Source organism: Raphanus sativus, chromosome 5, assembly GCF_000801105.2.
Source record: "Raphanus sativus cultivar WK10039 chromosome 5, ASM80110v3, whole genome shotgun sequence".
In the NCBI taxonomy this organism is placed as follows: Eukaryota; Viridiplantae; Streptophyta; class Magnoliopsida; order Brassicales; family Brassicaceae; genus Raphanus; species Raphanus sativus.
Genome location: NC_079515.1, coordinates 27690200 through 27704426, shown reverse-complemented (window position 1 = coordinate 27704426; position 14227 = coordinate 27690200). Strand labels below are relative to the sequence as shown.

Here is a 14227-nt window from a genome sequence, read left to right as displayed (position 1 = left end):
TTCAAAAAAAAAAAGTTATATTAATCTCTATGTAAGTATTGCTTTCACGATTATCTATACTATTAAAAGAGAAACATTCTGAAAAAATCTACTTATCAAAAGTTGTTTGGACCCTTTTATTTAATTCATTATTTTTGGTCCTACCTTAAATTTCTCTAACTATATTCAATGCATTTAATTAATCCTAACAGATTTTGATGATTATAGAATATTCACTAAAAGTTATCTCATTAAAAGCGGAAAAAAACGTTACAATATGGTTTAACTGTGTGACCTTTTCTTTGGCTAATCTTTAATGTGTGACATTACAAAATACATGTGAACAACACACGTTAGTATAATATATTTCCATTTTACAATCTGAGAGTGTAGAAGAACCCTTAGATAATTTCACTTGAAAAAATGAGATTTCATCTATATCAATACTATTAATTCAGGATCCTTTTTTTAGATTTGCCCTCACTTTTACCTGGCATATTACTTTTTATGCCATTATTGATTTGCCTAAATTTTTAAAATTCAGTAAGAGCAAACGTGACAATCAAAAAAAGGACCAACTTAACTACCTCTACATACTAATCTGACTAACTATCCAACGATTTGGAAAAGAAAAACTATATCTAATATTCTATCATTTATAAAAATATAACTATCCTATAAAAACGTCACCATCTTCAGTTCTCTCCATAATTCAGCAAAAACTACCCTTCCAAAACATAAACCTGAACCAAAAAAATATCAATATAACTATCCCATAAAAACGTCACCATCTTCAGTTCATCTCCATAATTCAGCAAAAGCTCCCATTCCAAAACATAAACCTGAACCAAAAAAATATCAATATAGCAATTAGCATATTTTAAAAATTAAATTCAAACCCCATAACGTAATGAAACAAATCCCTAAATACTAAATGTATCAAAAACTTAGACTCTAAACGTACAAACTTATATTTCAAGAAAATAAAATTAGTAACCACACTAAAACATAGATTAATATTAACTGCATGAAATCTTTAAACCAATAAAACTATTTTCCAAACAACCTCCCTTCCTATAATCAAGTGCCCACACTCACGACCCCTCAAAAATAGTAATCAGAAAACAAAACATATCCAAATATATTTCATAACTTCTCTCAAATCAAAACCCACTTCCGATAATCATGTACCCATATTCACAAACCAGCAGAAAATCGGAAAGCTTTTCCCACTTAAAACAGATTTTGTAACTGGCTACAACTTAAAAAGATATACAAGATCACGTATATGTTCAAATGAAAAAATTCAAATTAAGAAAAAACAATATTTTCTTTATAAACTAAACCTAAAATCGTTAATCCTATTGGCATATTCCACTAAAGATACTTTTTCGACTAGATTTTGAAATCTTATTTTGAACATGCCAATTATAATTCTTTTCTATAAATACTACCATTACAGCAAAGACAGTATCATCACAACAACACCAATCTTTTTCATCCGTAAAAATGAAACCATCCCAGAAGGTATATTACCTTTCACTGTTGAAGCCTCGCACAAGCGACTGTTGTATTCAGGTCAAAACGATCCACACCTGGAAGCAAGTCAACGCATCAAAACATTGGCAGTTTGGTACGCCTTTGTCAGCTGAGCCTTGAAAAACCACCAACACACAAAGCATCAAACAGTGAGAGAATAGAACACAAAAGACATTTGAAGTAAGTTAAGATAAGACAAACCGGTAAGCCTTATCAGCAGCATTCTGCAAAGCTTGGATATACTTCTTATAGTAATGCTGATAAAAGCTTTGCATCTCACGGGCATCACTTTTCTTAACCCTCCCCATCATCGTTGGATCATGTTCCTGCAAACAAAAAAGAGCACATTTGTTTAAGTTCTTCCTACAAAGCATTGCTATTTATAGAAAAAAAAGGCTCAACTCACTCTTTCAAGACGCTGTATAGGAGCAGTCTTAAACTGTCGAACACCTCTCCCACTGGAAGTGGGATCCAGCCTGTGAGCTTTCTCGAATGCATAAAACCGACCTAAAGGGTAAAATAAAAAGAACCCAGATTAGCAGATGATAAACAAACAAAAATCACAAGAGATAGTGCCAAAATTGATTACAGAGATAAGCAACTCTAGGGTTGCTAGGTTCGACCTCATTAACAACACGGATAATAAGGGCAATCTCGACGAGCTTACGGAGATAAGCAAACACAACTTCACTGTCGAATGATTCTCCGAGGTTACCAGCGTCTGAGTTCCGTACGATCTGTCGCTGCTGTGGCTGGGACGGACCTTGGTCAGGACCTCCTCTGGTAGCCGATATAAGCTCCTAAAGAAAGGTTCCTGTAAAAAAAATCAGTAAGAGCTCTCTTTAAAAAAAATTACAAAACGAGATTTGCAGAAATCTTTAGTCAAAACGAATTGCTTACCGATTTTAGCTAGGATTGGATGTAAAAACGGTCATAGATCAACAGAAGCGTTTGGAAAATCAGCTCATAGATCGAAGAAGTTGAGTAAGAATTGAACTTCTTAGTTTCGAACAGAGAAGAAGAAGAATCGGCTTTGGACATATCGAAATGTGTTGTCGGTTCATTTTTTTATTTTGCTCAAGACACTAATGCATTGACTTTTCAGACCACAAAGTATTAAATGTTTTTTTAATCTTTCCGAACAAACTTATGGAAATGTTAATTATTTTTTTCACACATTCGAAACATATTGAGCCAATATATCAATACCCAAACTAAAGCCCATTAGTATTTTACAATTGAAACTAAACAAAACCCAATAAATCATGAGACTCATAAATCAACTGTATATCATTTAACTTTATATTCACTAACAAATTTTTATTATATGTATTTAAATACAATTACCAAATTAAGAGAAAGAAAATTGTAATCAAAATTTAAGAAACCAAGAGAGATATTATTTTTTCATTTTTAAATTACTTTATACTAAATATAAAATAATAAAAATAATCACATTATTAACAATGTTGACCAAACAAAACCGCAAAATGAAAAAAAATTATGAAACCGGATCTACAAACCACTAAACAGTATATATTTATCTTCAAACTAAAGATCAATTCATCTGAAAACTAATATACATGTCTTAACATATTTGACATTAACTTAAAAATAAAGAAAATAAATTAAAATGAAAATATACCCGCCCTTCCAAAGGGCGGGTCAGTATCTAGTCTATACACTTAAATCAGATGACTGTTTATGAATTTGTTCCTGAAATTTCTAATTAATTACAAAAATTATCTATACTTTTTTCCATCATTATTTACAACCAATCAAAAATCATTATTTTGCAATTACATTAAAGAGTATTTAATATATTTAATATAGTTTAGTTCTTAGCTTTTTTAAAAATTTTGTTTCTTAAATGTTTGCATCATATCTTTCCAAAAAATCTTTCACATTCTTAATTATTTAAAATCATTTATTAAATGAAACCTCAAAATAAAATCAAGTTGAAATAACAAATGATTAATCAACAAAATCATAATACGGATCTGAATTATCTCAACTCTTTAAAAAATAGTTTCATTTAAAATAAAAACTAAATCACATAAAATAAATTTAATAAAATTGTAGAAATTTTTTTGAAACGCACAAATGAATTTTTCAATACAAGAATGTTGAAGATATAAAATATTTTATTTAAATTAAAAATAATCAGTGTAAAATAAATTTAACTTCGGTTTAAATAAATAAAATCATATTACGGGTTATAAAATCATATTACGGGTTAGAATTATTTAAAATCTTCTAAAATTTAGTCATATTAAAAATAACAAAAAATAAGTCATAAGTAAATTTAAGATAAATTTAATAAAAAATTAAAATAAATAATTTATCAAAAATCATAATTTTTATTACATAAAATAAAATTTCAACAAAAAATATACCCGCCCTTTTTAAGGGTGGGTCAAAATCTAGTTATACCAAAAAGCGCGGATCAAAATCTAGTTATACCCTTAAAATCAAACACAAAACCAACTTTGGCTTCAGACTTCTCTAGTCGACGTATCGCCCCGCCGCGAATTTTCGGCTAAGGTAACATCTATTTCCTTTCATTCTCTCTCCCTAGTTCTTGCATATTTTGTTGGTTCTCTGCCTCGGAAAACAGAAAGCATCAAACTTTTGGGTTAGTCTGATAAGTTGATATCTCTCTGGAACTTTAGTGGTGAGGGGGAATATAAACAAAAGAATGGAGTACGTAAACCCTGAAGGTCTTAGACTAGATGGTCGCCGATTCAATGAGGTATATAATATTGTCTCTTTGTTTGTCATCAGCCAATCTCTCTGTAATAAGCTTGATGCTGGTTTTGTAATAGATGAGGCAAATCGTAGCTCAAGTAGGAGTGGTTTCCAGGGCTGACGGGTAAACCACATATCTCACGTCTTAATTTGGCACTTACATATGAATAAAGACTCAAAAACTTTTTTTCTTCTTTTCTCTTAGCTCTGCTATTTTCGAGATGGGTAATACCGAAGTAATTGCAGTTGTTTATGGCCCTAGAGAGGTATTCTCTTAAGATTGGTGATGATGCTGCTTTTATTTGTCTGTGTTTTAATTATTTGTTATCTCTCTACTCGTCGTTCAGATTCAGAACAAGAGCCAACAAAAGAATGGTCATGCATTGGTATGTATGTATGTTTTCACCCTTTTTTCTCTTGTATATATGTTCTCACCTGTTTGTGTGTGTATTTGAAATGATTATGGATTCTTTTATCTAATTGTAGGTGCTTTGTGAGTATAGCATGGCTCATTTTAGTACCGGTGATCGTCGAAGACAGAAAAACGACAGGTTTACACTCTTACAGTCTATATCTCTATAAGAAGAGACTCCAACTTGTTCTTGCAAGTAATCATTAAAAAAAAAATTTGAATTGTTGTGTATTTATTGTAAATGGTCAGGAGATCAACAGAGTTATCTCTTGTCATCCGTCAGACAATGGAAGCTTCCATATTAACCCAACTCTTGCCTCATTCTCAGGTATTTCCCCCTTCTTTTTACTTTCCCTTTGAAATTTAGAAATCAGAATATTCTGAGTTTTAGATTGTTTCCTTCTATAATGCAGATTGACATCTTCCTTCAGGTTCTACAAGCTGATGGAGGTAGCTGTTTTTAATTATGAACCTCCTCTTTAATCTTTAATTTATGGATTATTTTATTAATGTTATGTAGTATGTTGTGGTAATCAGGAACAAGATCAGCTTGTATCAATGCTGCAACTCTAGCTCTTGCAGACGCCGGAATACCAATGCGTGATCTCGCTGTTTCCTGCAGTGCTGGATACTTGAACACTACTCCTTGATCTTAACTATGTCGAAGATAGCGCTGGTGGAGCTGATGTAACCGTCGGCATTCTACCTAAATTAGACAAAGTGACACTCCTTCAGGTTTCATCTTCTCTCTCTCTCTCTCTCTCTCTCTCTCTCTCTCTCTCTCTCTCTCTCTCTCTCTCTCTCTCTCTCTCTCTACACAATCAACTTTTTTTTTTAAATGTATTGGTTGAAAATGTGTAGATGGATGCAAAGTTACCGATGGAAACATTTGAAACGGTGTTTGCCTTGGCTTCTCAAGGTTGCAAGGCGATTGCTGAGAGAGTACGCGAGGTAAAGCTTTTTGTTTCCACCATTGAAGAGCATTCTTTGTTTTCTAAAATCTCTGGTTCTGCTTTTTGAAGGTACTTCAAGAAAACACCAAACAGCTAGTGTATCGTCGTGCTGCGTAGACTACAGAGCTAGAGAAAAAAAGAAAAAAAAAAACTAAAATGTCTCGAGATTTTTTGTCAATGACTTTTGTTAAATGCTGCTGCTAATTTTCCCAAACTCAAAACTAGTAATGCAGAGTCGTGCTGTTTTTGGTTAATATGTGAATTTAAAATCAAACCAAATTATATTATCTCAACTAAATATACTGACAACATTAAAATTTAAGATAATTAACTATATAACCTACCCAACTATCTATAGCCTTAGAGCATCATTAACCCAACCACTCTAATGAGGGTGCTTAATGATTTTTTAACAATAAATGAGTGTTAAGCAACTATATTAAGCAATTTCTAATTTAATGTCCTCCAATGGTAGTTGCTTATTTAGGGGTGCTTAAAAAAAAATTAAACATTGATTTATTTAAGATAAAATTTACTTATTATATGAAACATATTAAAAGATAACAATTAAAACATAGATTGAAATAAAAACATAAAAAATACATTAGTAAATAAACGAGAATAATTTGAAATCTGGTCCCGAGATCAGTTGTTGTCTCCTTCATGTCCAAATTTATGCCATATATGTTGAACCAAATCATCTTTCAGTTGTTGATGCATTTGTATATCACGAATTGTAGTTTCAGTAGGAATCATATCGGGGATCATTGAATCTGTATTTGTAGAAAAGTTGAGATCGACATGTGAACCTTCTCCATCTTGGAACCCTGAAATATCATACCGAATGTATCCACCTCGTTCGTTTACCCACACCACATCATCTCGTTCATTTTCTACTATCATATTATGGAGTATGATACATGCTTTCATAATCTTCCCAACCTTAACTTTATCCCAAAAAAGTGCTGGATTTTTAACAATGGCAAAACGAGCTTGCAGGACTCCAAAAGCACGCTCGACATCTTTTCGGACAGCTTCTTGACGTTGAGCAAATAAAACTGCTTGCGGACTTTGTGGTAGTGGAATAGATTGGATAAAAGTTGCCCATTTCGGGTAAATACCATCGGTGAGATAGTAAGTTAAATGATACTCTCTTCCATTAACGGAGTAAGTGACTTGCGGAACTTGACCGTGTATTAAGTCATCAAAAACAGGTGAACGATCAAGAACATTGATATCATTAAAGGTACCTGGAGATCCAAAAAATGCATGCCATATCCAGAGATCATATGAAGCAACTGCCTCTAAAACGATTGTTGGTTTATCCGAACCTCGAGAATATTGCCCTTTCCAAGTGGTGGGACAATTCTTCCACTCCCAATGCATACAGTCGATGCTTCCTATCATCCCGGGAAATCCACGATGCTCTCCAATATAAAGTAGGCGTTGAAGATCAGCTTCTGTTGGTCTTCTTAGATACTCATCGCCGAACAATTGAATTATTCCTTCAACAAAATTCTCCAAACATGACCGACTTGTACTTTCAGCGAGGCGGAGGTATTCGTCGACAGTATCAGCAGCACTACCATATGCCAAGAGACGAATGGCTGCTGTACACTTTTGTAGTGGAGAGAGACTAAGCCTTCCGAGAGCATCTCTCTTTTGTCGAAAGAATTCAAATTCATTGGAGAGTCGATCAACGATATGCATGAACAATGGTTTGTTCATTCTAAAACGTCGTCGGAATAGATGACCTCGGTATGTTGGAGTTTCGCTGAAATAATCATTCCACAAGCGTAGATCGCCTTCTTCACGATTTCTTTCAATATATTCTCTCTTTTTTTCTTCTGTTGGTTTTTTTACCTTCATTACCATTATTAATGGCGACATTTTCGAGAGCTTGATCGAAATATTGATCGAAACGTTGATCAAAACGTTGATCAAAACGTTGATCAAAATATTGATCAAAACGTTGATCAAAACTTTCATCCGTTACTTTTTCTATATTGTTATTAGAAGAAGATGCCATATAAGTGGACAAATAGTTGGAAGAGAGAAATAGTTGGAAGAGAGAAAGAGTTGTGGATTTTAGAAGAGAAAAATAGTTGGAAGAGATACACTAAGATAAAGAGTTATGAATTTTAGAAGAGAGATAAATTATGAATTTGGTTTCAATTCTTATGCAAAGTTATATAGACAATCCTGTGAGTACAAATAATAGACTCGTGAAAGACTCGTGACACATACAAGATACAGAAATACAAAAGACTCGTGACAAATAATAGACCCGTGACACATACAGAAATACAAAAGACCCCTGACACAACAGACCTGTGACACAAAAACACAACAGACCCCTGACACAACAGACCCGTGACACAAAGATACAACATTGCTCCCTTTGCTCCAATTTACTTAACATGTCCGAGTAGACACAAGCATTTGCTCCCATTGCTCCTGAAAGTAACAAGAATATGAAACATAAGAACAATAATTTGAAACAGAAGAACAATAATATGAAACAGAAGAGCATTCTCATTACTTAAAAACATAGCAAGTACATTAATATGAAACAAAAAACATTCAAAAACATGAAACATCTAGCAAACAAGAACATGAAACAAGAACATGAAACATCTAGCAAACAAGAACATGAAACAGCAACGAGACTAGCATGAAACAAATAACAAGTGGAGAACTGACTAAGTTCAGAACAACTCAGCAATGAGCTTCTTCTTTAGTGTTTCTTCATAGTCAGCAAGTGGCTCTGTTTTAGCCAGTAGACGGTCAAGTAGACCTATCTTAGCTTGCTTTTCTTTCCTACACCAATCCTCTTCTTTAACCTGCCACATCCGCTGAAAGCCCTCTACCTCCTTGTCCTCTTCCATTGGCTTTTTACCGCGGCGCTTGGCAGCCTTAACACCAGGGGGCCGCTCCATTACATCAACCGATTGACCACTCACATTGTCAGTTGCGTGAGATGTTGAGGAGTCAACATCGTCCTCACCTTTTCTCTTTTTACAGGTTTTGTCCGTAGATATAAGACACCACTTCTGGTCATAGCGAAGCTCCTTCCAGGCGTGTTCCATAGTGAACTTTTTGTTATATTTGTTGAAGTAGATAACGTGAGCTTCTTTGAGAATATCATTGTCATTTTGGCCTGAAGTTTTGGCTCTTGTTGCGGCTTCATATGCTCCGCAGAACTTGCAGACTTGATCATTGATCTTGTGCCACCGATTCTTGCAGTGCAATTGCTCTCTTTTTTCAATGCCTGCAAGCTTCGGACTAGCAGCCATGTAGTCTGCTATTCTCTTCCAGAAGGTCCCACACTTCTGTTCGTTCGCAACGATAGGATCTTTGCTGGTGTTTAACCAAGCGCTGATGAGGACCACATCATCTGTTGCTGTCCAAACCCTCCGTTCTTTACGTTGCGGTGGATTGGCTTGCTCGAAGTTTGCATCTTGTGTGGCTTGCGTGCCAAATAAAGGAATGGGGGAAGATTGTAAACCTATGCCACTAACGAAATTTAAATTCAAAAATGGATTGGAATCCATTTCTGAATATGTCTGAGGTAATAGAAAAGAGAGATGGAAAAGAGAGATGGAAGATAAGAGAGATGGAAGAAGACGAGTTTAATAGAGGATAAGAGAGATGCATTCATCACTCACACAACCAAATGGAGTTGACATTTATCTAACTCATTAACCACAAAGATATTGAAAAAATGTTAATCACAGAGTACAAGTAAGAAGATCAATTACGGTTTCTAGCTAACCATCACTTCTATTTATCACACAACCCTATTCTACTGCTAACAAAACATTAATTACACTTCAGCACCCATTCATCACACAACCATAATCTAGTTCACTAAGAAAAAACATTAACTCTCTATCTCAACCAAAAGCTTTCAATGACTAACTCAACCTAAAGCTTTCAATGAATTCATTAAAAGAAGACATTTACCTGTCTCGCGAAGACCAAATGTACTCCTCTGCTTTGAATGAGCTTCCTTCGGCTTCTACCCTCCATCCTCGCATGTTAAGACACAGTCACACAAACACACAGAAACTAGTTAATGTTTCAAACAAACAAATAAAAACAGAAGCTTTACCACTTAATATATTTTCAAATAAAAACACTCAATATATTAAAGGTTTTCGGATCACAACTGATGATTACACAAACTATAGATGAGATGATTAAAGAAAAAAAATGCTTGTTTACAAAGAGATATACATTTAGAAACTAAGCGCAACTTCTACAAAGAAGAAAAAATGCTTGTTTTACCAGAAACCTCAGCACAGTATCTAAGGCCAAATACATAATGCATAATCTCTTGACACATTATCTGTAACAATATTATTAACACCAAAATCAACATACCTTGAGAGCATTTTTAACTTGAGTAGACTCAGGAATCAACCTAAACGCCACACCATTAACTTTTAACTGGAACACCTGCAACAACAACAAACAAAAAAATCAGAACAGCAAGAAACACAACACTACTAAGTATATGACTAAAACAAACTCCCTTTTCACCTTACTAAAGAGCAAGAGCAACAACTTTGCAACGCCTCCGCATCTTCCTCCTTACTGAACAACATAACCCAGAGACTTCCCATAATCTTCATCTGGTTGAACAACGCCTCCGCATCTTCATCTGGTTGAGTAAACGTGTTAGTCGAAGCAACGGGAACACCCGCCAACCTCTCCTCATCATCGGACAGTCCCGGACCACTGCTTCGACGAACCGGAGCCGCCACCGAGAGAGAGAGAGCTCCGTCGCCACCAATACACCTAATCAACATATAACAAACATAAAACAGCCGATCAGAACAATAGGATTCATAATCTAAACACATGCAAATCGAAGATCACAAGAAACCCTTACCTGGAGATTTGAGGAGAGCCAGCGTCGCGAGAGGTCCGTCGCCTTCTAGGAGAACCACCATCCAGATCGTCGACGCGGAGCCACCGAGGGAGAAGTCACCGACGATAGCAGAGCCACCGAGACGAATCGCCTTTTCGTCGGGAGCTTGGCTTCGAGAGGAGAGAGAGAGAGACAAAACCAAGTTTGTTTTGGTTTCAAGCGTAACCGAAGCTCCTACCTCTCTTTTCTTGACACGTGCACAATAAGCAGCGTGGTTTCACGGGCTTAATTAAGCGCCGTGTTTTCTCCTTTTCTATTTTTTTTTTTTATAATTAAATTTAACCCTAAGCAATGCACTAACCACGGGCGTTAATGATGCTCTTATACTCCTTCCGTTTCGATTTAATTGTCGTTATAGGAAAAAAATTTCGTTTCAAAATAAGTGTCGTTTTAAAGTTTCAATGCAAAATTTATTGAAAAGATTTTCTATTTTATTTTTCTATAAGTTGAAATGTGGTTAGATATATAGGTAATTGTGTTTTTATCTTAGAAATATAAAAAATTATATGTTTTCTTAATCCTTGTGCATAAACCTAGAACGACAATTAAAATGAAATGGAGGGAGTATATTTTACTTTAAAATGAATAGAAAAAAATACAAGTAACAATTAAATTAAAAAAACATGATTCTATTACACTATTATCAAAACTGAAAAACTATCTTATAATAATTATATTAAGTTTGAAAATAATGATTTAAAATTAGTGAATAAAGTCTTCTAAAGTTCTTTTATATTTGTTTTTATGATAAACATGAATAAGTTGATGATTTAGTAATCAAATGATAATTAGTTTATGTTTTTTAAAAAAATGTTTTTGTCACTACATCATCAAACAGCTTAACATGCACAGGAAACTGAAACAAAACGATGTCTCTGCTCTCTTCCAATCTTGCAGTATTAAAAAAAACAAACTGCAATGGAGTAAGCATAATATTCTTTTTAAGGATTGGATTCTAAAAGAGGTAAGAATCAGAATCCTTTGCTCTGTAGTTCAAGGCTTCAAGCTGATCAAAGCAGAAACTAGACTTGCCCGCGGTTAACACAAGTTTGCCGGTCCATTCTTTTCCTGGCTTCAAAGTGATTGGTCTCTCAATTGCTGCACCATCCACACAAATCATGCTTTTATACTCATCGTCCCCAAAATCAGCCATGGTTTTAGATTTCTTCTCCCATGGATTCCACACCACTGCATCATCACCATCAATAACTCAGGTAAGAAGAGACTAGTAATCAGCAAACTTAAGTGTTGTCTGAATCTTTAATTACCTGTATCTGGAAGACCTTCCTTTCGTATGACATATGTTCTTTTCCTTTCATGGTCAAGAACAGCTACCACTTTGGGGGATCTAAGGTAAGTCCGGTCCATCTGAAACCAAAATAAACATTCTGATATGAGTTAACCAAAATATAGCTTTGTTTGTTACTTCACTAGCCATGTTTGCATGAGTCCTCAAACCTCAGATTCAAAGGTTAATGCGTCGCCTTGTTCTGTCAAAAGCTTCCTTTTGCTTAGGTTGTCCAAGTAGTCCAATGTCTCTAACCCTTCAACCCTCACTTCACTGTTAACCCAAAAAACAAGTGAACACTTTAGTTTTCACCAACACACACAGAATGATTTACTGATGATGCTTACCTTATATCTGAGACAGCGAGGTAAGTATGATACGCGAATAAGAAGCGAAAGGGCTTGCCATTAATGTTTCTAACGCGAGAAATCAACGTCAAGTCTCCATCTAAGGCAAGTGAGACTCGAAGACGGAGCTCAAAACTGCGAAGGGAAACACACACACATACATTAGAATCTATAAAGAGAAAGAACATAAAAGGCAAGTGGTGATGATGGATTTTTAACCTGTAAGGCCATTGCTTCAAGTCCTCTTCTGATGGTTTCAGAAGAAGATCAACAAATGATTTTCCTAAGGACTCCTTTGAGTTAAAAGGAGGTGGATTTTCATCAATAACCCATATTTTGTTCCTTGCAAACCCATGTTGGTCCAGTAATCCACAATCTCCAAACTTTCAAACACACACACAAACAATTCAATTACAAATGTTCAAAACATAAAGATTCATGTGAGAGAACAATAACTAAAGACACTTAAAGTTACCTGAGGATAGCAAATCTGAATACCTCCACGCATTGATTTTGGGTGTTTGAATGTAGCCTAAACAATATCACATTGTTAAAAAAAAAATTCAGATCTTTATGCTTCTTTCTTTTGTTGTTCTACAATTACATTACCTTGTTGCTAGTGAAAAGGAGCTCTTCTCCTTGGGCATTCCTCCATGAAACCACTTGTCCTCCATGTAAACTAATCTGCAAAAAAATCAAACATTGATATTAAAAAAAAGACCTCCAGTTTGAGAGAGAGATCAGATATAAGAAAAAAAAGGGTTGAAACCTTGGCAGAAGCGCCATGAGGGTTTCTGAGAAGGACTTGGTCAATGCCATTCCAATCTTTGGTTATCTTAATAGCTGCTTTATGATCCCACACTGCTGCGTAATGACCCATTCTTTCAACTTCTCTCTCTCTCTCGCACAGAAAAGTTTCAAACTTTACTTGTTCTTGTTCTAAATTTTTGAAAATCTCGAGAACTTCCCGACAAAGTTGTCTCTCTGTCTCTCGTCTTCACAGCCCAAAGAAAAGACCAAAAGAGCAAGACGACAAAATAGCTTCTTGTTTTCTTTTTTTATCTCAAAAAAAATCTGATGACCACGATCTCTTATTATTATTATTAGATCTGCAAAATCTTAAATACTCTTTTGTTGCTTAAAAGTACTCTCCTCTCTCAAATGAATCGAGTCAGCAAAGATAAAAGGACACAGAAGGACCAACACCTGGCGATACAATGAAGCAAAACACCTTAATCTTGGATTCTTATTTTGATTAATTATTACTAGTTAATTATCACCATTACTCTCTTTTATAATATATAGATTTATGGTATAATATAATGAAAATACAGGTTTAGCAAAAAAAAAATACAGGTTTAGCTTTGTATGGTAATAAAACGAAGCAACAAAAGAAAAAAAAAACAAGTTTGGAGATCTGATAAAATCCAACAGAAGAATAAAACGCCAAGAACAGAGTAAACAGTTTGATAAACTTGAGAGATTAGTAAGGAAGAGTAGAGAGAGGGATCTAATGGATGGATTTTTATAGGAGGTTTTTAGAAGGAGGTTACGTGCATTGCTTCAGATAGACATGGCGGAAACACAACTGAACTTTCTTCCTGTTAATATAGGGAAAGACACTTTTTTTAAATAAACCTATTATAGTATTATTTAATACCCTTTATGTGTTTTGATAATGTCCAGCCTGTCTTTGATTAAATAAAGTGATACATATTATAATTTTGAGGTTTAGAGGAGAAGAATGATAGTAATACCTTAATTAGTGGACTAGATCCTTGGTGCAGGCACGAGGATTGTTTTAAAAAAAAAACTATTGATATTTCTCTAATCTGTACTGTTGATTTATTTCTATATTATTTTATTTTGTTATGAGCTATTTTTTAACAAAATTGCAACACAGAATCATTTTAATATGCATATTTTCGTTTAAAAATGTAACAAAATGTAACATCAAGACTCCATGTATCCTGTTTACAAAAAAAAAAACTCCATGTATCCTCTCTCTCTGTCTCACGACTGTTC

General features: G+C 34.5%; 4 protein-coding genes, 1 long non-coding RNA gene and 1 pseudogene across 6 annotated transcripts; 1 reads left to right on the top strand and 5 right to left on the bottom strand.

Annotated features, from left to right (window-relative positions):
• Positions 1 to 424: 424 nt before the first annotated feature.
• LOC130512580 (uncharacterized) lies at positions 425 to 2734 on the bottom strand. 2 transcript variants are annotated; one of them, XR_008946141.1, is made up of 6 exons: positions 2419 to 2734; positions 2108 to 2332; positions 1925 to 2025; positions 1720 to 1844; positions 1516 to 1633; positions 425 to 821 (listed from the first exon to the last, which is right to left on the bottom strand). It is a non-coding gene; the product is annotated as an uncharacterized LOC130512580 (long non-coding RNA). The 2 variants fall into 2 exon arrangements; XR_008946142.1 differs by having other exon boundaries at positions 2142 to 2332.
• Positions 2735 to 4025: 1291 nt separating this feature from the next.
• Positions 4026 to 5942, top strand: LOC108838855 (exosome complex component RRP41 homolog; annotated as a pseudogene).
• Positions 5943 to 6276: 334 nt separating this feature from the next.
• Positions 6277 to 7359, bottom strand: LOC108837596 (uncharacterized). Its single transcript, XM_018611806.2, has one exon. It carries the CDS (start codon positions 7357 to 7359, stop codon positions 6277 to 6279), a length of 1083 nt encoding a protein of 360 aa, XP_018467308.2.
• Positions 7360 to 8339: 980 nt separating this feature from the next.
• Positions 8340 to 9185, bottom strand: LOC108838544 (glutathione S-transferase T3-like). Its single transcript, XM_018611467.2, has one exon. The coding sequence runs from the start codon at positions 9183 to 9185 to the stop codon at positions 8340 to 8342; it is 846 nt and encodes a 281-aa protein (XP_018466969.2).
• Positions 9018 to 10589, bottom strand: LOC108838545 (protein TIC 22-like, chloroplastic). Its single transcript, XM_056985827.1, has 3 exons — positions 10516 to 10589; positions 10202 to 10434; positions 9018 to 10112 (listed from the first exon to the last, which is right to left on the bottom strand). Exons 1-3 carry the CDS (start codon positions 10587 to 10589, stop codon positions 10009 to 10011), a joined length of 411 nt encoding a protein of 136 aa, XP_056841807.1. The 3' UTR covers positions 9018 to 10008.
• A 779-nt stretch (positions 10590 to 11368) lies between these two features.
• LOC108863033 (putative glucose-6-phosphate 1-epimerase) lies at positions 11369 to 13728 on the bottom strand. The gene is made up of 8 exons (XM_018637321.2): positions 12972 to 13728; positions 12812 to 12886; positions 12678 to 12734; positions 12422 to 12585; positions 12203 to 12337; positions 12026 to 12128; positions 11836 to 11935; positions 11369 to 11755 (listed from the first exon to the last, which is right to left on the bottom strand). The coding sequence occupies exons 1-8, from the start codon at positions 13080 to 13082 to the stop codon at positions 11523 to 11525; spliced, it is 978 nt and encodes a 325-aa protein (XP_018492823.1). The 5' UTR covers positions 13083 to 13728; the 3' UTR covers positions 11369 to 11522.
• Positions 13729 to 14227: the final 499 nt, after the last annotated feature.

Coding starts and splice junctions, on each gene's coding strand:
- LOC108837596 (XM_018611806.2), bottom strand. CDS start 7,359: ATGAACAAACCATTGTTCATGCATATCGTTGATCGACTCTCCAATGAA.
- LOC108838544 (XM_018611467.2), bottom strand. CDS start 9,185: ATGGATTCCAATCCATTTTTGAATTTAAATTTCGTTAGTGGCATAGGT.
- LOC108838545 (XM_056985827.1), bottom strand. CDS start 10,589: ATGGTGGTTCTCCTAGAAGGCGACGGACCTCTCGCGACGCTGGCTCTC. Junction 10,435..10,515: donor TCTCCAGGTAAGGGTTTCTT/GTGATCTTCGAT, acceptor TATGTTGATTAG/GTGTATTGGTGGCGACGGAG. Junction 10,113..10,201: donor AGATGCGGAGGCGTTGCAAA/GTTGTTGCTCTT, acceptor TGTTCTGATTTT/TTTGTTTGTTGTTGTTGCAG.
- LOC108863033 (XM_018637321.2), bottom strand. CDS start 13,082: ATGGGTCATTACGCAGCAGTGTGGGATCATAAAGCAGCTATTAAGATA. Junction 12,887..12,971: donor CTCATGGCGCTTCTGCCAAG/GTTTCAACCCTT, acceptor ATTTTTTTGCAG/ATTAGTTTACATGGAGGACA. Junction 12,735..12,811: donor TCCTTTTCACTAGCAACAAG/GTAATGTAATTG, acceptor GATATTGTTTAG/GCTACATTCAAACACCCAAA.